Source organism: Anguilla anguilla, chromosome 3, assembly GCF_013347855.1.
Source record: "Anguilla anguilla isolate fAngAng1 chromosome 3, fAngAng1.pri, whole genome shotgun sequence".
Lineage (NCBI taxonomy): Eukaryota > Metazoa > Chordata > Actinopteri > Anguilliformes > Anguillidae > Anguilla > Anguilla anguilla.
Window position 1 is genome coordinate 5,604,129 of NC_049203.1, and position 24,346 is coordinate 5,628,474.

The following is a 24,346-nucleotide window of genomic DNA, read 5'->3' on the forward strand; positions in this document are numbered from 1 at the left end:
ACTCTCCTCTGCCTGAGACCCTGTTTGTCCTCTGCGCTGTAAAACTCAAACTGTACAGATAAGAGGAGGACTTGAGATAATAATTTCTTGTCATTCACTGAACAGTAGGAGGTCACATGTCAGGGCAGATTTGATTGGCTGTTTAATGAAGCAAATTATTGGGTGCACAAGAGTGGTGCAAGCATCCGCTGATACACACCATCAGTGTAAAAAAAGAACACTGTTGTCATTATTTCCATCCTGCGTAATAAAGGTCAAATAATAATAATAATTCAGTTGTTATTTACAGTGCAGTAATGTGGAAGTCCTCACATAGTTTTAAATAGGCTACTTTAAGAATAACTTTAGATTGAAAATGGCACCTTAATTCGTACTACGCTTTAATATGTGTGTGTGCGTGTGTGTATGTGTGGTGTGTATGGTTCTGTGTATGTGTGTGTGTGTGTGTGTGTATGTGTGTATGTGCACGCAAGTATTTGTGGAGGTGTATGTCTCTGTGTGTGTGTGTGTTTGTGTGTTGTGTGTGTGTGTGTGTGTGTGTATGTGTGTATGGTTGTGTGTGTGTACGTGTGTGTGTGTGTGTGTGTGTGTGTGTGTGTATGAGTGTCCGCCTTTGTGTGTGTGTGTGTGTGTTTGTGTATCTGTGGTTGTGCGTCTTTGTGTATGTAAATGTGTGTGCGTGTGGTTGTGTGTGTGTATGTGTGCGTGTGTGCGTGTGTATATGTGTGGGTGCATATGGTTATGTGTGTGTGTGTGTGTGTGTGTGTGTGTCTGTGTGTCTCTGTGTGTTTGTGTGTGTGCGCGTGTATATGTGTGGGTGTGTATGGTTGTGTGTTTGTGTATGTGTGTGTGTGTGTGTATATGTCTGGGTGTGTGTGTGTATTGTTGTGTGTGTGTGTGCGTGTGTGTTGTGTGTGTGTTTGCGTGTGTGTTTGTGTGTGCATTGTCCATGGTGCTGAATTTCTCTGCTCTCTCTGGGATGGGACAGTAGGATCAGTGCTTCCCGTAGCTGCACAGGGCTAGGAATCTGCATTCACAGGCATTTTTGCAATTTTTCACCTTCTTTCATCTGATAACATAAAAAAGTGGTCAAGAAATGTTAGAATGGCTGATTATGCTAATTACTTCAGAACATTGGGCAGCTCACTGGAATGTTCATACTGTGATGTCACACCTGATCTTATATTGTGATTTTGCACTGCACTGAAGCTAGGGCGAGGTGTCTTTTAATATGTAATTTAATGATTTCTAATTCCACACCTCATAATTTATTACTGAAATATTGTCTCATCATATAATGAGCAATGTACCAGCAATAACATACATGACGTAGATTGTCCATATCCAGGGTGTCAATGTCAGAGGCCTGAGGTTCTGTCACTGGATGACATCACAATGCCCTCATTATGGGAACTACCTCTGTTATCTCTCCTGGCCGTGTCTCAATGAAGCGTCAGTTCAATCTATTTGCATTTAAACTTAGAGTATATACATTTTTAAATATAAATACATTTTTAAACATCATAAATTAGGCTCTCAAAATACATGACATGCATGAGCAGCAATTAAACTTTTTCAAAACGGGTTCCTTTAGTCTTTTTGCGCAACTGCAACCAGCACTTTAATTTAAAACAAGACCATGGACAGCACCTGCCCTTCTCACAGGCAGGGGGCAGGTGTGGCTCATTGTAATTAGGCCAGCTGCTCCTCATTGCTTAATCATTATGAAAGGGCCTTGCTTTCAGGTGTAAGGAGTCTTTTTTCTGAATGGTCGCTCTTGTGTTTGAAGTTTATTTGTTGTGGACTTTTGGCCTCTGCGGAATCTTTTATTAATGAAATGTTTTCTGTTGTTTTTCAGTTCCTGGACTAAAATAAGGCCAAGTATATTTTTTACTTAAGTTTTTTCCACCCTGTCATACAGTGGCCAACCCCAGCACTGCATCAGAAGGGCTATAAGGTGAAACGTATTATTAAGAAGAGTCATTGGATACTAAACTTTGTTAGGTATTAAATAAAATTGTTTATATTTGTACAGTGTTTAAGCACCTATTTTACCAACATGTCAAATGTTGTATTGAGCTCAGTGAAAGTTAATGAAATGGCTAACGAAAAACCATGATTATAAAGCTTTCAAACTGCAAGTGAAAGATTTCTTACAGCCCTCTGAAGTGCTGAGAAATGTAGAGAGAGAAAGGAGGAAAGAGATAGATACACATCGCCTAATCACTGGGCCTTATAAAAGGGCCTTCCTCACTGTTGTAAGGATCCTTTTCTTTTATTGTGAAACGTTGTGTTTTTTGGTGTCTCTTGACTTTTTGCCTCTGCATGATTGTAGGTTCCATTTTACTCCTTCTGTTTTGTTTTGTTTTTTTAAATGAAGTTTTTTCAGTAGTTTTTCAGTTTGTGGGCTAATACATTTAATCACTGATTATATCACGAGAGCACAGATGGTTCAGATCCCTCTGAAGGAGAGAGGGAAAGAGAGAGAGAGAGAGAGAGAGAGAGGATGGCTTACTAGGTGACATATGAAAGGGGTGAGAGAGAGAGAGAGAGAGGGTGGCTTGCTAGGTGACATATGAAAGGGGTGAGAGAGACAGAGAGAGAGAGAGATGGGGGCTTACTAGGTGACATATGAAAGGGTGAGAGAGAGAGTGAGAGAGAGAGGGTGGCTTACTAGGTGACATATGAAAGGGGTGTGAGAGAGAGAGAGGGGGGGGGCTTATTAGGTGACGTATGAAAGGGGTGAGAGAGAGAGAGAGAGAAGAGAGGGGGGGGGCCTTACTAGGTGACATATGAAAGGGTGAGAAAGAGAGAGAGAGGGGGGGGGGGGCTTATTAGGTGACGTATGAAAGGGGTGTATGCAGGAAACCACAAAGGCAGAGCTCAGGGGTTTTGTTTTGAGTCAGTGGCCAGAGAGTCCGATCAAACCACAGAGAGAGCAGCACCTCCAGCATTGTGCAAAAACCCCCCTCAGACCAGCAAGCAGGTGTCAAAGCGTGATCTTAAGCACACTCTCAAAGGAAAGACGTTATAAGCAGGAAACAAAAACAGTACTGGACAATAATTAATACTGCCCTGCCCCTGCCCCCTAGTACCCAATGGAACCTAACTTGCTAGGATACTGCTCTCTTTGGTCACACACACACACACACACACACACACAGGCACGCACTCTCTCTTCCCCCTCAGCTATGCACTCACACCCTGTTGTCAAACCCCCCCATCCCCCATGATACAAGGATAGTTTCATGTGAGTCCATTCTGCTCTAGACTTTACTCACTACATACATTCATTTCGAAGAATACTGCATGTCCTGAATGAGTAGAACACTTTAATGGCCGTGTCACCACAGCTGGTCACATGAACATGGAACGTACCATCAGGGCAGGAAAAGGAGGGGAATGATCAAGATGCTGAGTGATCACATCATTTCAGACTTATTGAGTATGTATTTAAATCTTGGAGACAGATTGTAAATATAAGCGCACTGGTTTCTAAGCCGCTCTTTTCTGGTCTCATGTAATGGAAAGGTGGTCTGAGGTGTGAAGTGAATAAATTTGATCGGAGCGTCAGTGTGGTTTCAGCGCTGAGAGAGGGAGGAGCTGCAGGTCAGTCTTCCTGTGTAGCTCTGGTGTGTGTAGAGCTGAATGTATAAGGCTGTGAGTGGAAAATAACTGGACCTCCCCTGTCACCACAACAGAGCAGTCTGAAACAAACAAACACATTTTACTTGTAATGAAAGAGAGCCATGTGTAAAAGCCTTCAGAAACAATAAGCAGTGCAGTGACCTCAGAGCAGGAAGCATATTAGGCAAAGGTATCTGTCCATGTGACCTTTAAGGCCTCCATTTTTTTTTTAGGGTCATTGTTTAATATTATGCTGTCAAAACTAAATACTTTATAGATGCAAGTCCATTCTGGGTAAGGGCATTACTCTCTCCGTGTTCTCTAGATTATCGGCCCCTGTGAACACCGGACAGGCATCTCAGCAGGAAGTGCATGAACATGTGGGAGTCTGTTCATGGTCTGTCCCTGTACACAGGAAGGAATCTGCCACTGAGTCATTGTGTCTGAACATGTGCCCAGTTGTTCTAAAATGTGCAGCACAGCATCAATAACTGAGAACGCAAGAAAGCTGTCGCTGTGCATACAGGAAGTGTTTTTGTTTCTGAAGGTACAGGAAGGGCTCTGCTAGCAAGAGGCCTAGCCTTCAGAAAGCATATCCAGCTGATCAAAAGCATGCAGGAGAGTACCCTAATCCACAACAAGGTTTTCTCTGGCTAAGCAGTGGCACACATATTGGTAGATGTGCCAGATCCAGCCCTGGTATGGATGTCCAAACATATCCATGTGGAGAAAATTTTTCAGTAAAATTTTAAATGACAGTATTGATACAGTAAGATGCATTGTGATAGAAATGTATCTCATTTATAGACCCTGATTGTCTGATATATGGAGTCATTTCGACACCAGTGATAGCCTAATAACTCCAGTAGCACTGCCTATAGACTGGTTATGTATGCAAAGCAAAACTTACACATCACTGCAAAGGAGCTACGGACACAACAGTTAGACGCGCCAGAGGCATTTTGGCACAACGTGCTTTGGACAGATAAAATGAGAGCTCTTTGGCCACAACAACCTACATTGGAGAGAAGATATAGAGAGCTTGGGAGTGGATCTATTTTGCATTGGGGTGGTGTGGTAAAATTCTTAGGCAAAAATAGAATGACTGTTAGCTCGCTACAAGAGACATTTAGAAGGTGTAATTTCTGCCAAATGAGTTGTTACTAACCACTAACTGACAGGATACCCAAATTTGTGCACATGTTACATTTCAATCCGTTAAATTCAGAAAATGTAAAGTAATTGTGCATTACAGTTTTTATAAAACATGTCATGTTTGAGTTTGTACCCTCGAGATTTCATGCTAACTGTATTGAGCTTTATTTACCAAAACACTGTCACAAAGGCACTTTACAGTTGATCCAGAAAAGAACACTGGGCAAGAAACAGGTGTGATCCTAAAAAAGAGAGCAATTGAGGTAAAACAAAAACAGCAGAATAAAAAAACAACAACAAACCCAATGAGAAGAAAAACACTCAAATAGAGGGAAGAAAAATCTCCCCAATGGGAAGAAGTCTCAGGACGAACAGGGCCATTGAGGGCCAGCCCTTCTCAGCTGGAATAGTTCAGACAAAATTATGCTTCTTTTCATTAATAAAATTATCAACACATGCAATTTGACCAGTGGTGGCCTGTTGCAAACCAAAGTATGTGATGACTATTGCAATGTGTGAAGAGTGGTCAGGACAGAATTTGACCTTTCATAAAGTTGGGGAAATAACCCAACTTTCCCCAGCAGGTACCATGCCTGTGAACCCCAAAATTAATGGATCTATTATTTACTTTTATCATTGACTACCCTGAACACAAAAACAGTACATTGCAAACATCATGATTCCATCTAATCAGTGAATCACTGCTGAGACATAACAGTCTGCTCTTGTTTTGAAGTCCTAATGTTCTCCCATCTCTCTGGGATATAATTTACAGACACTTACATAATTTAACCTGTGAACACGGTTGAGTTTTGTACAGTTTAATATATACTGAAGTCACTGGGGTTAACAACCTTGCTCAGTGGAACAGGTATGAGGACAGTGCTTCACCTGAGAACCAGGTAACACGTCCTGTTCCCTAACCAATGTACTACACTACTGCCCCAAACCGACTCAACATTGAGGACCATTTATCAGACACTGTCAGGGAGTATACTGTACAAGTTTTACTTTGTGTATTTGAAAAACAGCAAAATATAAGAACAAGCACAGCTCTTGGAAAATCCAATAAATGTGAGATCATTTACACACACATGGCATAATGTTCACCAACTCTAGTGAGGGACAGTTTGATTATTCTTATGACAAATACATTTTTATGGAAAGCTTCACTCGCAGTCTCTAAATCTCATATCTGAGTAAACCGTTTCTTTCTCCACTTCCCTCTTGTTCCTCCTCACATTGGGTTTCTTGGTGGTGAACGTCAAAGCAGCGTAATTCATTGCTGCCTCTTGACTCTAAAAAGAAAACACGACACAGCACATATGATTACGCCTCATTCTGATAATAATTTATCACGGATATTCATCTCAGAAATTGACTTTATTTTTTATTTATTGACTTATTTATTTATTTATTTAGTTATTTACTTATTTTAATTAGTTAGTTAGTTAGTTAGCTAGTTAATATTCTAACCTGTTTGCTCGCCATGTCTTCAACGCTCTCTTGGTTGTTTGATGCAGCTCCTGTGTCAGTAAAATGAAAATGCACATAAGCCGCTGGTGGGTGAAAGAAATTAATTATGCTCTGATTTTGAATGGTGTACAATCAAATAAGAAAGCTGTTCTTCTTTTTGTACTTCTTGTTCTAGTTCTTTTTTATGTTCTTTTTGTTCTGTCTCTTTGTGGCTACTCTGTAAAGTGCCTTTGTGACAGTTCTCTGTAAAAAGCGCTACAGAAATAAATTGCATTGAATTGCATTATTTATCTTCTTCTTCTTATAATATAATAATAATAATAATAATAATAATAATAATGTTACTATTATTGTTACTATTAACAATAATATCCATAGCAGTCGTAGCAGTTCTGCCAGCAGTATTTCATATAGTCAATTATATTCACCACTGTATGACCGTAAGTTGCTGATCCCAGGAGGAGTATGTCCGAGGAGTGCATTGATTATATAATCACCAGGGAATCAGGATAGGCTTCAATGGAGATTACATATCACTTAAAAAGTATTTTAATTTGTTTGGATGGCAGTTAATTCAGCTTATTCCGCATTCAATCTTATTGCCTTCTGCTCAAGAATTTTTTTAAATTGTCTTGGGGTCACAGTATAGTCTTTATAATTTGGTTAGTGCCAGCTAGTACCAAAAAAAAAAATAACATTGGAATCATTATCAGAAGTTGAATTGTCATAAATTCAAGAGGCATCTGGCATTCTTCTACATGCGATCTGCGTACATGATGTGCATGTATCTAAAAGCAGTGGGAGACGGTCACCTGCACCAACAGAGTAACTTCACCTGAGGTTGTTTTATAGAACTGGGACTGTATATGAATATTTCTGCATGCTATTAATGAAATGGCCTTACATGTGGATGACAAAATTGTTCTCAAATTTTGAAAGCCAACTACTTTGCAGTAAACACTTAACATATTTTCACAGTTGACATTCTTTTCTTGACTTTGCGCCCTTCAAGATATGGAGAACATCGCTTTGGATAAAAGTGTCTGCCAAATAAATGTAATGTAATGTAATGAGTATTTTACAATCTTGCATGTTTTATACTAGTCTGATTTTATATAACAAAAATATAACTACAATGTTGTAAAAGATAATCATGACATATACCACACATTGATAACTTTGTCTCTTACCTTTGCAATTCTCACAGCCTTTCCTCCTCTTCAGAGCGAGGACAATATTTAGGATCACGCTCAACATCAAAGCTCCCGCCAAGCAGTAAAGAAGAAGATTTTTATTCCCTGACATTTTAAAAGGAAGAGTTAGTAAACACCCTGCATGAAAATATTAATAAGAGCATTGAAAGACATTGATAGGAAGACTGTCCAATGAACTGATCAGCATGGAATGAAAATGAGGGATAGCAAACAATTTACAAACAACTTAACTTAACTAACAACTAACAATATAGAAATTAATTAAAACATTTAAACAGTAATCCAATATTTCAGATGAAATATGTTCTACTGTTGCAATGACTTAATACAACATTTGTCCTTTGCCTCACAAAAAACATTACATAAAAAATGCATGAATCTTTTAAAAACTGATGCTTTTACTATGTGATTGATTTGTTTTCCTTACCCTCAACATTCAGCTTGGTCCCGTTCCCAAACAGGATCTCCCCACAGGTGGCCACAGCACAGTAGTAAGTCCCAGCATCAGAGGGCTGAGGTTCCTCTTGGGGAAGTTGTAGACACAGCTCTGTGTGGGAGACACAGCCCCAGAGCTCCTCTGGCACTCATCACTCCTGTTCCATGGGTGTAAATGATTCCTGGAGGGGACTCTCCTGAGCCCTGTCTGAACCAGTACACACTGTGTTCTCCTGCACAGGTCTCAGTGTGTACTGTACACTGCAGAGTCACAGAGTCTCCTGGCTGCACTGACTCAGACTCGGGCTGCTGCAGTACTACTGTCCTGTTGTGTGACTCTGAACCTGAAGAATTTTAACAATTAATAACATAACAGGACATATGCTTGGACTCAATCATTATATATGTGCTTTGCTACAGTTATTACCATGATTAACACAGTATTGAATCTAGGCCGTGGCTGAACTTCCCAATCTGGATTAGTGACCAATGCATGCAAAACTGCCTATTTGTCTATTTGTGTGTTTCATTAAAGACTTTAGAAAATCATAATGCAAATTTACAGTGTTTGGCTTAACATGCAATGTCTTAAACAACAGTATACCTTAATATATTTTAACATAGCACTGATCCAATACACAACACACAAACAGAGTTTGGCTAACCCTACCCTAAAAGAAAGATCTGCTTTCCTAGGATAATTTAAATTCACTTTTAAAAAGCATATTCCAGATGTTTATTTATTTATAAAAATAACACTTTTCTGCAATATTTCACTGGTATTGTGCCAGTGAGCAAAGTATTTTGTTGCAAGCCTGTAACTACTGTAAAGCATCATTTTAGGTTCATATTTACCCATCACCATTAAAGTTGTTCCATCTCCAAAGATGGTCTCTCTGTAGGGCATCATAGCGCAGTGGTATGTGGCTGAATCTGATGGCTCTACTCGTGACACAGTCAGGTTAAAGCTCCCCTTTCTGCTTTAGCACTGAAGCGTTTACTGTTTTAAACTCATTGAACAATTGAGTACATTTTCTTTAAACTTGCACTGCAATGTGCTGAATCTTCTGTCCAAGAGGCTGCTTATACCAACTGATATCATAAAGTTTACAGAGTAGAAGCATGGGAGAGTCACAGTGTCTCCGATCTGAGCTCGCACCAGCGTGTCAGGCTGAATTATATTCCCAAGCAGACCATCTGTAAGACGACAGAAAACAATATTTCAATGCAAATGGCAGTGTGAAATACGCAATTAAAAACCACAACAATCTCTGTATAAATAGGTCTATACAGTCCGAATGTAAAGTTATTTTGTCTGACAAGTCAATAAAATTATACACTTACAGACTTTGCTGAAAAGCACAAGAACAGCACAGAGTGGTGGCATCACTGTATCTGAACTCTCCTCTTCTGGAGACTCTCCTCTGCCTGAGACCCTGTTTGTCCTCTGCGCTGTAAAACTCAAACTGTACAGATAAGAGGAGGACTTGAGATAATAATTTCTCTTCATTCACTGAACAGTAGGAGGGCACATGTCAGGGGCAGATTTGATTGGCTGTTTAATGAAGCAAATTATTGGGTGCACAAGAGTGGTGCAAGCATCCGCTGATACACACCATCAGTGTAAAAAAACACTGTTGTCATTATTTCCATCCTGCGTAATAAAGGTCAAATAATAATAATAATTCAGTTGTTATTTACAGTGCAGTAATGTGGAAGTCCTCACATAGTTTTAAATAGGCTACTTTAAGAATAACTTTAGATTGAAAATGGCACCTTAATTCGTACTACGGTTTAATATGTGTGTGTGTGCGTGTGTGTATGTGTGGTGTGTATGGTTGTGTGTATGTGTGTGTGTGTGTGTGTGTGTGTGTGTGTGTATGTGCGCGCAAGTATTTGTGGAGGTGTATGTCTCTGTGTGTGTGTGTGTTTGTGTGTTGTGTGTGTGTGTGTGTGTATGTGTGTATGGTTGTGTGTGTATACGTGTGTGTGTGTATGTGTGTATGTGTGTATGGTTGTGTGTGTGTGTGTGTGTGTGTGTGTGTGTGTGTGCCTTTGTGTGTGTGTGTGTGTTTGTGTATCTGTGGTTGTTCGTCTTTGTGTATGTAAATGTGTGTGCGTGTGGTTGTGTGTGTGTGTGTGTGTGTGTGTGTGTGTGTGTGTGTGTGTGGTGTGTGTGTGTGTATGTGGTGGGTGTGGTTTGTGTGTGTGTTTGGTTGTGTGTGTGCGTGTATATGTGTGGGTGTGTATGGTTGTGTGTCTGTGTATGTGTGTGTGTGTGTGTGTATGTCTGGTGTGTGTGTGTATTGTTGTGTGTGTGTGTGTGTGTGTGTGTGTGTGTGTGTGTTGTGTGTGTGTTTTGCGTGTGTGTTTGTGTGTGCATTGTCCATGGTGCTGAATTTCTCTGCTCTCTCTGGGATGGAACAGTAGGAGTCAGTGCTGCCCGTAGCTGCACAGGGCTAGGAATCTGCATTCACAGGCATTTTTGCAATTTTTCACCTTCTTTCATCTGATAACATAAAAAAGTGGTCAAGAAATGTTAGAATGGCTGATTATGCTAATTACTTCAGAACATTGGGCAGCTCACTGGAATGTTCATACTGTGATGTCACACCTGATCTTATATTGTGATTTTGCACTGCACTGAAGCTAGGGCGAGGTGTCTTTTAATATGTAATTTAATGATTTCTAATTCCACACCTCATAATTTATTACTGAAATATTTTCTCATCATATAATGAAATGTACCAGCAATAACATACATGACGTAGATTGTCCATATCCAGGGTGTCAATGTCAGAGGCCTGAGGTTCTGTCACTGGATGACATCACAATGCCTCATTATGGGAACTACCTCTGTTATCTTCCTGGCCGTGTCTCAATGAAGCGTCAGTTCAATCTATTTGCATTTAAACTTAGAGTATATAAACGTTTTTAAATATAAATACATTTTTAAACATCATAAATTAGGCTCTCAAAATACATGACATGCATGAGCAGCAATGAAACTTTTTCAAACGGGTTCCTTTAGTCTTTTTGCACAACTGCAACCAGCACTTTCGTTTAAAACAAGACCATGGACAGCACCGGCCCTTCTCACAGGCAGGGGGCAGGTGTGGCTCATTGTAATTAGGCCAGCTGCTCCTCATTGCTTAATCATTATGAAAGGGCCTTGCTTTCAGGTGTAAGGAGTCTTTTTTTGAATGGTCGCTCTTGTGTTTGAAGTTTTATTTGTTGTGGACTTTTGGAATCTTTTTATTAATGAAATGTTTTCTGTTGTTTTTCAGTTCCTGGACTAAAATAAGGCCAAGTATTTTTTACTTAATTTTTTCCACCCTGTCATACAGTGGCCAACCCCAGCACTGCATCAGAAGGGCTATAAGGCTAAAGTATTATTAAGAAGAGTCATTGGATACTAAACTTTGTTAGGTATTATAAAATTGTTTATATTTGTACAGTGTTTAAGCACCTATTTTACCAACATGTCAAATGTTGTATTGAGCTCAGTGAAAGTTAATGAAATGGCTAACGAAAACCATGATTATAAAGCTTTCAAACTGCAAGTGAAAGATTTCTTACAGCCCTCTGAAGTGCTGAGAAATGTAGAGAGAGAAAGGAGGAAAGAGATAGATACCCATCGCCTAATCACTGGGCCTTATAAAAGGGCCTTCCTCACTGTTGTAAGGATCCTTTTCTTTTATTGTGAAACGTTGTGTTTTTGGGTGTCTCTTGACTTTTTGCCTCTGCATGATTGTAGGTTCCATTTTACTCCTTCTGTTTTGTTTTTTTTTTTTAATGAAGTTTTTTCATTAGTTTTTCAGTTTGTGGGCTAATACATATAATCACTGATTATATCACGAGAGCACAGATGGTTCAGATCCCTCTGAAGGAGAGAGAGAGAGAGAGAGGGTGGCTTACTAGGTGACATATGAAAGGGGTGAGAGAGAGAGAGAGAAGGGTGGCTTACTAGGTGACATATGAAAGGGGTGAGAGAGAGAGAGAGAGAGAGAGGGTGGCTTACTAGGTGACATATGAAAGGGTGAGAGAGAGAGAGAGAGAGGGTGGCTTTAGGTGACATAAAAGGGGTGAGAGAGAGAGAGAGGAGAGGGTGGCTTACTAGGTGACATATGAAAGGGGTGAGAGAGAGAGAGAGAGAGAGAGAGGGTGGCTTACTAGGTGACATATGAAAGGGGTGAGAGAGAGAGAGAGAGAGAGAGAGGGAGAGAGGGGGCTTACTAGGTGACATATGAAAGGGTGAGAGAGAGAGAGAGAGAGAGGTGGCTTACTAGGTGACATATGAAAGGGTGAGAGAAGAGAGAGAGGGGGGGGGGGCGCCTTACTAGGTGACATATGAAAGGGGTGAGAAAGAGAGAGAGAGGGGGGGGGGGCTTAATAGGTGACGTATGAACGGGTGTATGCAGGAAACCACAAAGGCAGAGCTCAGGGGTTTTGTTTTGAGTCAGTGGCCAGAGAGTCGGACCAAACCACAGAGAGAGAGCTGCACCTCCAGCATTGTGCAAAAAACACCCCCTCAGACCAGCAAGCAGGTCTCAGAGCGTGATCTTAAGCACGCTCTCAAAGGAAAGACGTTATAACAGGAAACAAAAACAGTACTGGACAATACTTAATACTGCCCTGCCCCCTGCCCCTGCCCCTAGTACCCAATGGAACCTAACTTGCTAGGATACTGCTCTCTTTGGTCACACAACACACACACCACACAAGGCACACGGCACGCACTCCCTCTTCCCCCTCAGCTATGCACTCACACCCTGTTTGTCAAACCCCCCACCTCCCCCATGATACAAGGATAGTTTTCATGTGAGTCCATTCTGCTCTAGACTTTACTCACTACATACATTCATTACGAAGAATACTGCATGTCCTGAATGAGTAGAACACTTTAATGGCCCGTGTCACCACAGCTGGTCACATGACCATGACGTACGTACCATCAGGGCAGAAAAGAAGTGGAATGATCAAGATGCTGAGTGATCACATCATTTCAGACTTATTGAGTATGTATTTAAATCTTGGAGACAGATTGTAAATATAGCGCACTGGTTTCTAAGTCCCGCTTTTCTGGTCTCATTCATGTAATGGAAAGGTGGTCTGAGGTGTGAAGTGAATAAATTTGATCGGAGCGTCAGTGTAGTTTCAGCGCTGAGAGAGGGAGGAGCTGCAGGTCAGTCTTCCTGTGCAGCTCTGGTCTGTGTAGCTGAATGTATAAGGCTGTGAGTGGAAAATAACTGGACCTCCCCTGTCACCAAAACAGAGCAGTCTGAAACAGACAAACACATTTACTTGTAATGAAAGAGAGAGCCGTGTGCAAAAGCTTTCAGAAACAGTAAGCAGTGCAGTGAACTCAGAGATGGAAATATATCAGCCAAAGTGTCTGCCCATGTGACCTTTAATGCCTTCCTTTTATTATTGTACTCCTCAACTAGAATAACTCTGTCCAGGAGCATTTTAAAAGCCATACTGTATGTTTTATGGAAATGTTTTGAGAGTTCCTCCCCTATAAACAAGCAGAATAACTGTCACCCTACCACCCCACCCCCCGCCATACTACCTGCAGCCCTTTCTGTTGTTTGACTTTTTGACAACAAACATTATAATGTGAATCATGGTCACAAAACACAGAAGACATTTCTGTGAAATGCAAAAGAATGGGTCCAGTGTGATTAATGCTACACAGCAGCTGAGTACATGTTCACCGCTCTTCCTCAGAGAACGGGTGCATTCCCAGCTCCTGACACCAAGGGGCGGGTTACAGCATGGATATCAAGCCACAAAACTTCCATTATTGAGGGATCTGGAATCAGACCTGTGTGGACTTCCATTATAAATGCAGTTAACTGCTTGTGTAGATGTACTGTACGTACCGTATATAGATCTGTTTGGTTTATGTTCCCTGGATTCAACACCAGTAACTCGTTTTCGTTTTTATTATTTTAATGATTATTAAATTATGCAAATGGTGTAATAATTGCCTGTTTTGTAGATATAATTCTCAGGATCGAAACTTCATGGTACTGTACCTAGTGACTGACCAGGGTGTCATTCTGATGTCTATCTCTAAACATCCTTTAGAGACAGACTGCCTGCATGCAGTCGAGAATACCTATTTACCACAGAATAATTATTAAACACTCGTCAAATTATTAAACTTAAATCATTTAGTCAAATTGGTTCATTGTCTGAAATAAGGTGAAAAATTATGACAATGATGATGATGATGATGAGGTGGTGATATTGGTGATGTTAACAATGACGGTGATGATGATGATGATGATGATGTTAACACTGTGGAAGATGATCCTGACTAGAAAAGTGATCATGATATTTGTGAATCTATGTAATAGTGGCAGGGGCGGGACTATCCTACTCCCTGACAAAGGTTCCTACGTTCCCTGAAAGCTCCTTGGAGCTCTTTAGAAACTGACATAGCACTGGCACTGTTCGCCGGGCAGTCACTCTCCACGATCAAACGTGATATAGACCCATGAGCCCACCAAAGTGAAAAGTGCATCATGCCCACATTATGCTAGTTGTTTTATTTTTCTTGTACGCATTACACTTGTCACTTTAATGCCTGGATGTTCAGTGCAAAATCTATCTTCCAAGATTAATGAGCACTATGAAGCTAACGCAGCTTAAATTAGCTCCAAGCAACTAGTGTTAGCGTTCCAAATATTACGGCATGTCCTAACTTTGAGTTGAGGCTCGACAAAAAGCAACTTGAAAACTGATCAATCATTTAACGCTGGGATCTTTCCATGTACAATGTGATGCTTACAAGAAAGTTTGCACATTTAATAACTAATAATTAAATCCTAAAATAGTGTGAAACTGACAGATTTCTCTGTTTGGCATAAATGTATCTATGCCACCAGGTCACAATACTGGGCAGAACAGACAGACCTCAGACTGAATGGTAACCAGGCCCTTGTCAGGCCTATTTAAAGGCACAGCCTGCTATACATGTAGCATTAGCCCTTAGTGGGAATGAATACCATCAATGAGACATACTCTGCATGAATATGTGATACGAGGTTAAGCATGAGCATTTGCCATTACTGACCGATACAGATTTTATTTACAGCACCGAAAATATTGGCTGGACCACACCATGATACATTTCTGTCATAAAAAGACGAATGGCGATAACAGTCTTAAGATACTGTTACATTACAGGAATTTCAGACATACTCTGTCTCACCTGTATGTTTAGATAGATACTTTCATTCAACCCTGTGGGGTAATTTGTCCTCTGCATTTGACCCATCTTAGTTACTTAGGAGCAGAGGGCGGCCACAGTGCAGCGCCCGGGGACAAACTCCAGTTCTGAGGCCAGTGCCTTGGTCAAGGGCACCTGCAGGAGCACGCCTAGCCTTCTTGCGAGGCAACACTGCTAACCACTACGCCACCCTGCACGCCCGGTTTGATGCTGCTGTTTGGAAACCATTAGCTCTCAGTGCCAAAGTTCTGTTCATGAACTTTCTGTACTGAAATATATTTTCATTTGTATCATTAAGTCATTATTATATGTGTGTGATTTGTAATAATTCTGTTTTGATGTTGGAATAGCAGTGTTTATTCCAAATTGCATGTTTTCTCTAAAAATGCATTTGATCCCTCAAACAGGCCACAATAAGATTCCTTCACAAAGATCCAGCAGCTATCGTAGACTGAAATAAATGCATCTTGTATTTACAGTTTCAGACTAAAGTTGACAAAGTCCTTCTGTTATGATTGTCGGTGTTCAAATACTTTTGAGTATCAGGAACATAATCAAAACCATTTCAAATGATTGAAATTCATTTTAATTGCATTACACTGTTTGAGTAACATCAGCTGTCATATGCTATTATGCCAAAATTAGGATTCATACACCAGGGTAATTTGTAAACAGGGACTGTGTTCTGGAAAAAAAGTCATTATAAGAAGAAGAAGGAGAAAAAGAATATCCAGAAGGAGGTATTAATATGAATATGATTCGCTGATTTAATGGTATGAATCCCATAATATCATCATTATTTATGCCTTTTGCAATAGATGAGGACAAATATGGGCAACATGCAACAGAGAACTCCAGTCCGTATGATCGAGAGCCAGACAAGCGTGGATAATTCACCTCCTGAAATATAAATATGTGTTTAGGATATTGTGAATAACATTGAGATTTTTTTGTTACTACAAATAAAATTATGTAAAAATCTATATATTTTCCTAGTTAAATATAGTTTTACATTACAATTGTGAATCAATACTAACTGTGCTATTAGATCGTACATACATTTAAATGAGCTTACCCTTAAAATCCAGCTTGGACCCGTTCCCAAACAGGATCTCCCCACAGGTGGCCACAGCACAGTAGTAAGTCCCAGCATCAGAGGGGCTGAGGTTCCTCTTGGGGAAGTTGTAGACACAGCTCTGGGTGGGAGACACAGCCCCAGAGCTCCTCTGGCACTCATCACTCCTGGTTCCATGGGTGGAAATGATTCCTGGAGGGGACTCTCCTGAGCCCTGTCTGAACCAGTACACACTGTGTTCTCCTGCACAGGTCTCAGTGTGTACTGTACACTGCAGAGTCGCAGAGTCTCCTGGCTGCACTGACTCAGACTCGGGCTGCTGCAGTACTACTGTCCTGTTGTGTGACTCTGAACCTGAAGAATTTTAACAATTAATAACATAACAGGACATATGCTTGGACTCAATCATTATATATGTGCTTTGCTACAGTTATTACCATGATTAACACAGTATTGAATCTAGGCCGTGGCTGAACTTCCCAATCTGGATTAGTGACCAATGCATGCAAAACTGCCTATTTGTCTATTTGTGATGTTTCATTAAAGACTTCAGAAAATCATAATGCAAATTTACAGTGTTTGGCTTAACATGCAATGTCTTAAACAACAGCATACCTTAATATATTTTAACAGAGCACTGATCCAATACACGAACACACAAAACAGAGTTTGGCTAACCCTACCCTAAAAGAAAAATCTGCTTTCCTAGGATAATTTAAATTCAGTTTTAAAAAGCATATTCCAGATGTTTATTTATTTATAAAAATAACACTTTTCTGCAATATTTCACTGGTATTGTGCCAGTGAGCAAAGTATTTTGTTGCAAGCCTGTAACTACTGTAAAGCATCATTTTAGGTTCATATTTACCCATCACCATTAAAGTTGTTCCATCTCCAAAGATGGTCTCTCTGAAGGGCATCATAGCGCAGTGGTATGTGGCTGAATCTGATGGCTCTACTTGTGACACAGTCAGGTTAAAGCTCCCCTTTGTTCCTTTAGCACTGAGGCGCGTACTGTTGTTAAACTCATTGAACAATTGAGGATCATTTTCTTTTACAACGTGCACTGCAATGTGTTGAATCTTCTGTCCAAGAGGCTGCTTATACCAACTGATATCAAAAACGTTTTCAGAGTAGAAGCATGGGAGAGTCACAGTGTCTCCGATCTGAGCTCGCACCAGCGTGTCAGGCTGAATTATATTCCCAAGCAGACCATCTGTAAGACGACAGAAAACAATATTTCAATGCAAATGGCAGTGTGAAATACGTAATTAAAAACCACAACAATCTCTGTATAAAGAGGTCTATACAGTCGGAATGTAAAGTTATTTTGTCTGACAAGTCAATACAAATTATACACTTACAGACTTTGCTGAAAAGCACAAGAACAGCACAGAGTGGTGGCATCACTGTATCTGAACTCTCCTCTTCTGGAGACTCTTCTCTGCCTGAGACCCTGTTTGTCCTCTGCACTGTAAAACTCAAACTGTACAGATAAAAGGAGGGCTTGAGATAATAATTTCTCATCATTCACTGAACAGTAGGAGGGCACATGTCAGGGGCAGATTTGATTGGCTGCTTAATGAAGCAAATTATTGGGTGCACAAGAGTGGTGCAAGCATCCGCTGATACACACCATCAGTGTAAAAAAAGAACACTGTTGTCATTATTTCCATCCTGCGTAATAAAGGTCAAATAATAATAGTAATTCAGTTGTTATTTACAGTGCACTAATTTGGAAGTCTTCATAATGTTTTAAATAGTCTACTTTAAGAATAACTTTAGATTGAAAATGGCACCTTAATTCGTACTACGGTTTAATATGTGTGTGTGTGCTTGTGTGTATGTGTGGTGTGTATGGTTCTGTCTATGTGTGTGTGTGTGTGTGTGTATGTGCGCGCAAGTATTTGTGGAGGTGTATGTCTCTGTGTGTGTGTGTGTTTGTTTGTGTGTTGTGTGTGTGTGTGTGTGTATGTGTGTATGGTTGTGTGTGTGTGTGTGTGTGTGTGTGTATGTGTATGAGTGTCTGCCTTTGTGTGTGGTTGTGCGTCTTTGTGTATGTAAATGTGTGTGCGTGTGGTTGTGTGTGTGTGTGTGTGCGTGTGTGCGTGTGTATATGTGTGGGTGCATATGGTTATGTGTGTGTGTGTGTGTGTCTGTGTGTGTGTGTGTGTGTTTGCGTGTGTGCGCGTGTATATGTGTGGGTGTGTATGGTTGTGTGTCTGTGTATGTGTGTGTGTGTGTGTGTGTGTATATGTCTGGGTGTGTGTGTGTATTGTTGTGTGTGTGTGTGTGTGTGTGTGTTTGCGTGTGTGTTTGTGTGTGCATTGTCCATGGTGCTGAATTTCTCTGCTCTCTCTGGGATAGGACAGTAGGTGTCAGTGCTGCCCGTAGCTGCACAGGGCTGGGAATCTGCATTCACAGGCATTTTTGCAATTTTTCACCTTCTTTCATCTGATAACATAAAAAAGTGGTCAAGAAATGTTAGAATGGCTGATTATGCTAATGACTTCAGAACATTGGGCAGCTCACTGGAATGTTCATACTGTGATGTCACACCTGATCTTATATTGTGATTTTGCACTGCACTGAAGCTAGGGAGAGGTGGCTTTTAATATGTAATTTAATGATTTCTAATTCCACAACTCATAATTCATTACTGAAATATTTTCTCATCATATAATGAGCAATGTACCAGCAATAACATACATGACGTAGATTGTCCATATCCAGGGTGTCAATGTCAGAGGCCTGAGGTTCTGTCACTGGATGACATCACAATGGCCTCATTATGGGAACTACCTCTGTTATCTCTCCTGGCCAATGAAGCGTCAGTTCAATCTATTTGCATTTAATGGTTCCTTTAGTCTTTTTGCACAACTGCAACCAGCACATTCGTTTAAAACAAGACCATGGACAGCACCTGCCCTTCTCACAGGCAGGGGGGCAGGTGTGGCTCATTGTAATTAGGCCAGCTCCTCCTCATTGGTTAATCATTATGAAAGGGCCTTGCTTTCAGGTGTAAGGAGTCTTTTTTTCTGAATGGTCGCTCTTGTGTTTGAAGTTTTATTTGTTGTGGACTTTTGGCCTCTGCCGAATCTTTTTATTAATGAAATGTTTTCTGTTGTTTTTCAGTTCCTGGACTAAAATAAGGCCAAGTATATTTTTTACTTAATTTTTTCCACCCTGTCATACAGTGGCCAACCCCAGCACTGCATCAGATGGGCTATAAGGTTAAACGTATTATTAAGAAGAGTCATTGGATACTAAACTTTGTTAGGTATTAAATAAAATTGTTTATATTTGTACAGTGTTTAAGCACCTATTTTACCAACATGTCAAATGTTGTATTGAGCTCAGTGAAAGTTAATGAAACGGCTAACGAAAAACTATGATTATAAAGCTTTCAAACTGCAAGTGAAAGATTTCTTACAGCCCTCTGAAGTGCTGAGAAATGTAGAGAGAGAAAGGAGGAAAGAGATAGATACCCATCGCCTAATCACTCTGCCTTATAAAAGGGCCTTCCTCACTGTTGTAAGGATCCTTTTCTTTTATTGTGAAACGTTGTGTTTTTGGGTGTCTCTTGCCTCTGCATGATTGTAGGTTCCATTTTACTCCTTCTGTTTTGTTTTTTTTTTTAAATGAAGTTTTTTCATTAGTTTTTCAGTTTGTGGGCTAATACATATAATCACTGATTATATCACGAGAGCACAGATGGTTCAGATCCCTCTGAAGGAGAGAGAGAGAGAGAGAGAGAGAGAGAGAGAGGGTGGCTTACTAGGTGACATATGAAAGGGGTGAGAGAGAGAGAGAGAGAGAGGGTGGCTTACTAGACGACATATGAAAGGGGTGAGAGAGAGAGAGAGAGAGAGAGAGGGTGGCTTACTATGTGACATATGAAAGGGGTGAGAGAGAGAGAGAGAGAGAAAGAGAGAGGGGGCTTACTAGGTGACATATGAAAGGGGTGAGAGAGAGAGAGAGAGAGAGAGAGAGAGAGGGGGGGGGGCTTACTAGGTGACATATGAAAGGGGTGAGAAAGAGAAGAGAGAGAGAGAGAGGGGGGGGGGCTTATTAGGTGACGTATGAAAGGGGTGTATGCAGGAAACCACAAAGGCAGAGCTCAGGGGTTTTGTTTTGAGTCAGTGGCCAGAGAGTCCGACCAAACCACAAAGAGAGCTGCACCTCCAGCATTGTGCAAAAAACACCCCCTCAGACCAGCAAGCAGGTCTCAGAGCGTGATCTTAAGCACGCTCTCAAAGGAAAGACGTTATAAGCAGGAAACAAAAACAGTACTGGACAATAATTAATACTGCCCTGCCCCCTGCCCCCTAGTACCCAATGGAACCTAACTTGCTAGGATACTGCTCTCTTTGGTCACACACACACACACACACAGGCACGCACTCTCTCTTCCCCCTCAGCTATGCACTCACACCCTGTTTGTCAAACCCCCCCACCTCCCCCATGATACAAGGATAGTTTCATGTGAGTCCATTCTGCTCTAGACTTTACTCACTACATACATTCATTACGAAGAATACTGCATGTCCTGAATGAGTAGAACACTTTAATGGCCTGTGTCACCACAGTTGGTCACATTACCATGGAACGTACCATCAGGGCAGGAAAAGAAGTGGAATGATCAAGATGCTGAGTGATCACATCATTTCAGACTTATTGAGTATGTATTTAAATCTTGGAGACAGATTGTAAATATAAGCGCACTGGTTTCTAAGCCGCTCTTTTCTGGTCTCATGTAATGGAAAGGTGGTCTGAGGTGTGAAGTGAATAAATTTGATCGGAGCATCAGTGTAGTTTCAGCGCTGAGAGAGGGAGGAGCTGCAGGTCAGTCTTCCTGTGCAGCTCTGGTCTGTGTAGAGCTGAATGTATAAGGCTGTGAGTGGAAAAAAACTAGACCTCCCCTGTCACCAAAACAGAGCAGTCTGAAACAGACAAACACATTTTACTTGTAATGAAAGAGAGAGCCTTGTGCAAAAGCTTTCAGAAACAATAAGCAGTGCAGTGAACTCAGAGATGGAAATATATCAGCCAAAGTGTCTGCCCATGTGACCTTTAATGCCTTCCTTTTATTATTGTACTCCTCAACTAGAATAACTCTGTCCCAGGAGCATTTTAAAAGCCATACAAATGTATGTTTTATGGAAATGTTTTGAGAGTTCCTCCCCTAAACAAGCAGAATAACTGTCACCCTACCAACCCCACCGACATACTACCTGCAGCCCTTTCTGTTGTTTGACTTTTTGACAACAAACATTATAATGTGAATCATGGTCACAAAACACAGACATTTCTGTGAAATGCAAAAGAATGGGTCCAGTGTGATTAATGCTACACAGCAGCTGAGTACGTGTTCACCGCTCTTCCTCAGAGAACGGGTGCATTCCCAGCTCCTGACACCAGGGGGCGGGTTACAGCATGAGCATCAAGCCACAAAACTTCCATTCTTGAGGGATCTGGAATCAGACCTGTGTGGAATTCCATTATAAGTGCAGTTAATTGCTTGTGTGTCTGTACTGTACGTACCGTATATAAAACTGTTTGGTTTACGTTCATTGGATTCAACACCAGTAACTCTGTTTTTGTTTGTATTATTTTAATGATTATTAAATTATGCAAATGGTGTAATAATTGCCTGTTTTGTAGATATAATTCTCAGGATCGAAACTTCATGGTACTGCACCTAGTGACTGACCAGGGTGTCATTCTGATATCTATCTCTAAACATCCTTTAGAGACAGACTGCCTGCATGCAGTCGAGAATACCTATTTACCACAGAATAATTATTAAACACTCGTCAAATTATTAAACATAAATCATTCAGTCAAATTGTTCATTGTCTGAAATAAGGTGAAAAATTATGACAATGATGATTATGAGGTGGTGGGTGGTATTGGTGATGTTAACAATGACGATGATGATGACGATGATGATGTTTACACTGTGGAAGATGATCCTAACTAGAAAAGTGATCATGATATTTGTGAATCTATGTAATAGTGGCAGGGGCGGGGCTATCCTACTCCCTGACAAAGGTTCCTACGTTCCCTGAAAGCTCCTTGGAGCTCTTTAGAAACTGACATAGCACTGGCACTGTTCGCCGGGCAGTCCACTCTCACGATCAAACATGATATAGACCCATGAGCCCACCAAAGTGAAAAGTGCATCATGCCCACATTATGCTAGTTGTTTTATTTTTCTTGTACGCATTACACTTGTCACTCTAATGCCTGGATGTTCAGTGCAAAATCTATCTTCCAAGATTAATGAGCACTATGAAGCTAGGGCATCTTAAATTAGCTCCAAGCAACTAGTGTTAGCGTTCCAAATATTACAGCATGTCCTAACTTTGAGTTGAGGCTTGACAAAAAGCAACTTGAAAACTGATCAATCATTTAACGCTGGGATCTTTCCATGTACAATGTGATGCTTACAAGAATGTTTGCACATTTAATAACTAATAATTAAATCCTAAAATAGTGTGAAACTGACAGATTTCTCTGTTTGGCACAAATGTATCTATGCCACCTGGTCACAATACTGGGCAGAACAGACAGACCTCAGACTGAATGGTAGCCAGGCCCTCGTCAGGCCTATTTTAAAGGCACAGCCTGCTATACATGTAGCATTAGCCCTTAGTGGAAATGAATGACCATCAATGAGACACACTCTGCATGAATATGTGATAGAGGAGGTTAAGCATGAGCTTTTGCTGTTACTGATCAGTACAAGTTTTTTCCAATTCCGAAAATATTGGCTGCACCACACTATGATACATTTTTGTCATAAAAAGATGAATGGCGATAACAGTCTTAAGATACTGTAACATTACAGGAATTTCAGACATACTCTGTCTCACCTGTATGTTTAGATAGATACTTTCATTCAACCCTGTGGGGTAATTTGTCCTCTGCATTTGACCCATCTTAGTTACTTGGGAGCAGAGGGCGGCCACAGTGCAGCGCCCGGGGACCAACTCCAGTTCTGAGGCCAGTGCCTTGGTCAAGGGCACCTGCAGGAGCACGCCTAGCCTTCTTGCGAGGCAACACTGCTAACCACTATGCCACCCTGCCCGCCCGGTTTGATGCTGCTGTTTGAAAACCATTAGCTCTCAGTGCCAAAGTTCTGTTCATGAACTTTCTGTACTGAAATATATTTTCATTTGTATCATTAAGTCATTATTATATGTGTGTGATTTGAAATAATTCTGTTTTGATGTTGGAATAGCAGTGTTTATTCCAAATTGCATGTTTTCTCTAAAAATGCATTTGATCCCTCAAACAGGCCACAATAAGATTCCTTCACAAAGACCCAGCAGCTATCGTAGACTGAAATAAATGCATCTTGTATTTACAGTTTCAGACTAAAGTTGACAAAGTCCTTCTGTTATGATTGTCGGTGTTCAAATACTTTTGAGTATCAGGAACATAATCAAAACCATTTCAAATGATTGAAATTCATTTTAATTGCATTACACTGTTACACTGAGTAACATCAGCTGTCATATGCTATTATGCCAAAATTAGGATTCATACACCAGGGTAATTTGTAAACAGGGATTGTGTTCTGGAAAAAAGTCATTATAAGAAGAAGAAGGAGAAAAAGAATACCCAGAAGGAGGTATTAATATGAATATGATTCGCTGATTTAATGGTATGAATCCCATAATATCATCATTATTTATGCCTTTTTGCAATAGATGAGGACAAATATGGGCAACATGCAACAGAGAACTCCAGTCCGTATGATCGAGAGCCAGACAAGCGTGGATAATTCACCTCCTGAAATATAAATGTGTTTAGGATTTTGTGAATGACATTGAGATTTTGTTGTTACTACAAAAAAAATGATGTAAAAATCAATATATTTTCCTAGTTAAATATAGTTTTACATTACAATTGTGAATCAATACTATATGTGCTATCATGCTGTACATTCATTTAAAAAAGCTTACCCTTAACATTCAGCTTGGTCCCGTTCCCAAACAGGATCTCCCCACAGGTGGCCACAGCACAGTAGTAAGTCCCAGCATCAGAGGGGCTGAGGTTCCTCTTGGGGAAGTTGTAGACACAGCTCTGTGTGGGAGACACAGCCCCAGAGCTCCT

At 40.6% G+C, this 24,346-nt stretch overlaps 2 protein-coding genes and 1 pseudogene across 3 annotated transcripts in view; all 3 read right to left on the bottom strand.

The window, feature by feature from the left end:
* Nucleotides 1-5,941: 5,941 nt before the first annotated feature.
* LOC118223817 lies at nucleotides 5,942-8,877 on the bottom strand (annotated as a pseudogene).
* Nucleotides 8,878-15,715: 6,838 nt separating this feature from the next.
* On the bottom strand, nucleotides 15,716-17,640 carry LOC118223808. Its single transcript, XM_035410801.1, has 4 exons — nucleotides 17,587-17,640; nucleotides 17,091-17,438; nucleotides 16,223-16,576; nucleotides 15,716-16,047 (listed from the first exon to the last, which is right to left on the bottom strand). Exons 1-4 carry the CDS (start codon nucleotides 17,627-17,629, stop codon nucleotides 15,944-15,946), a joined length of 849 nt encoding a protein of 282 aa, XP_035266692.1. The 5' UTR covers nucleotides 17,630-17,640; the 3' UTR covers nucleotides 15,716-15,943.
* Nucleotides 17,641-23,683: 6,043 nt separating this feature from the next.
* Nucleotides 23,684-24,346, bottom strand: part of LOC118223812 (immunoglobulin superfamily member 3-like) — an 11,138-nt gene continuing 10,475 nt past the window's right edge. For both annotated transcript variants that reach the window (XM_035410807.1, XM_035410806.1), the window contains exons 3-4: nucleotides 24,196-24,346; nucleotides 23,684-24,022 (exon numbers count right to left, since the gene is read on the bottom strand). The exon at nucleotides 24,196-24,346 is cut by the window's right edge and continues 203 nt beyond it. In XM_035410807.1, the coding sequence (XP_035266698.1) occupies nucleotides 23,922-24,022; nucleotides 24,196-24,346 (252 nt within the window). In that variant the 3' untranslated portion in view covers nucleotides 23,684-23,921. The remainder of the gene's footprint in view (nucleotides 24,023-24,195) is intronic.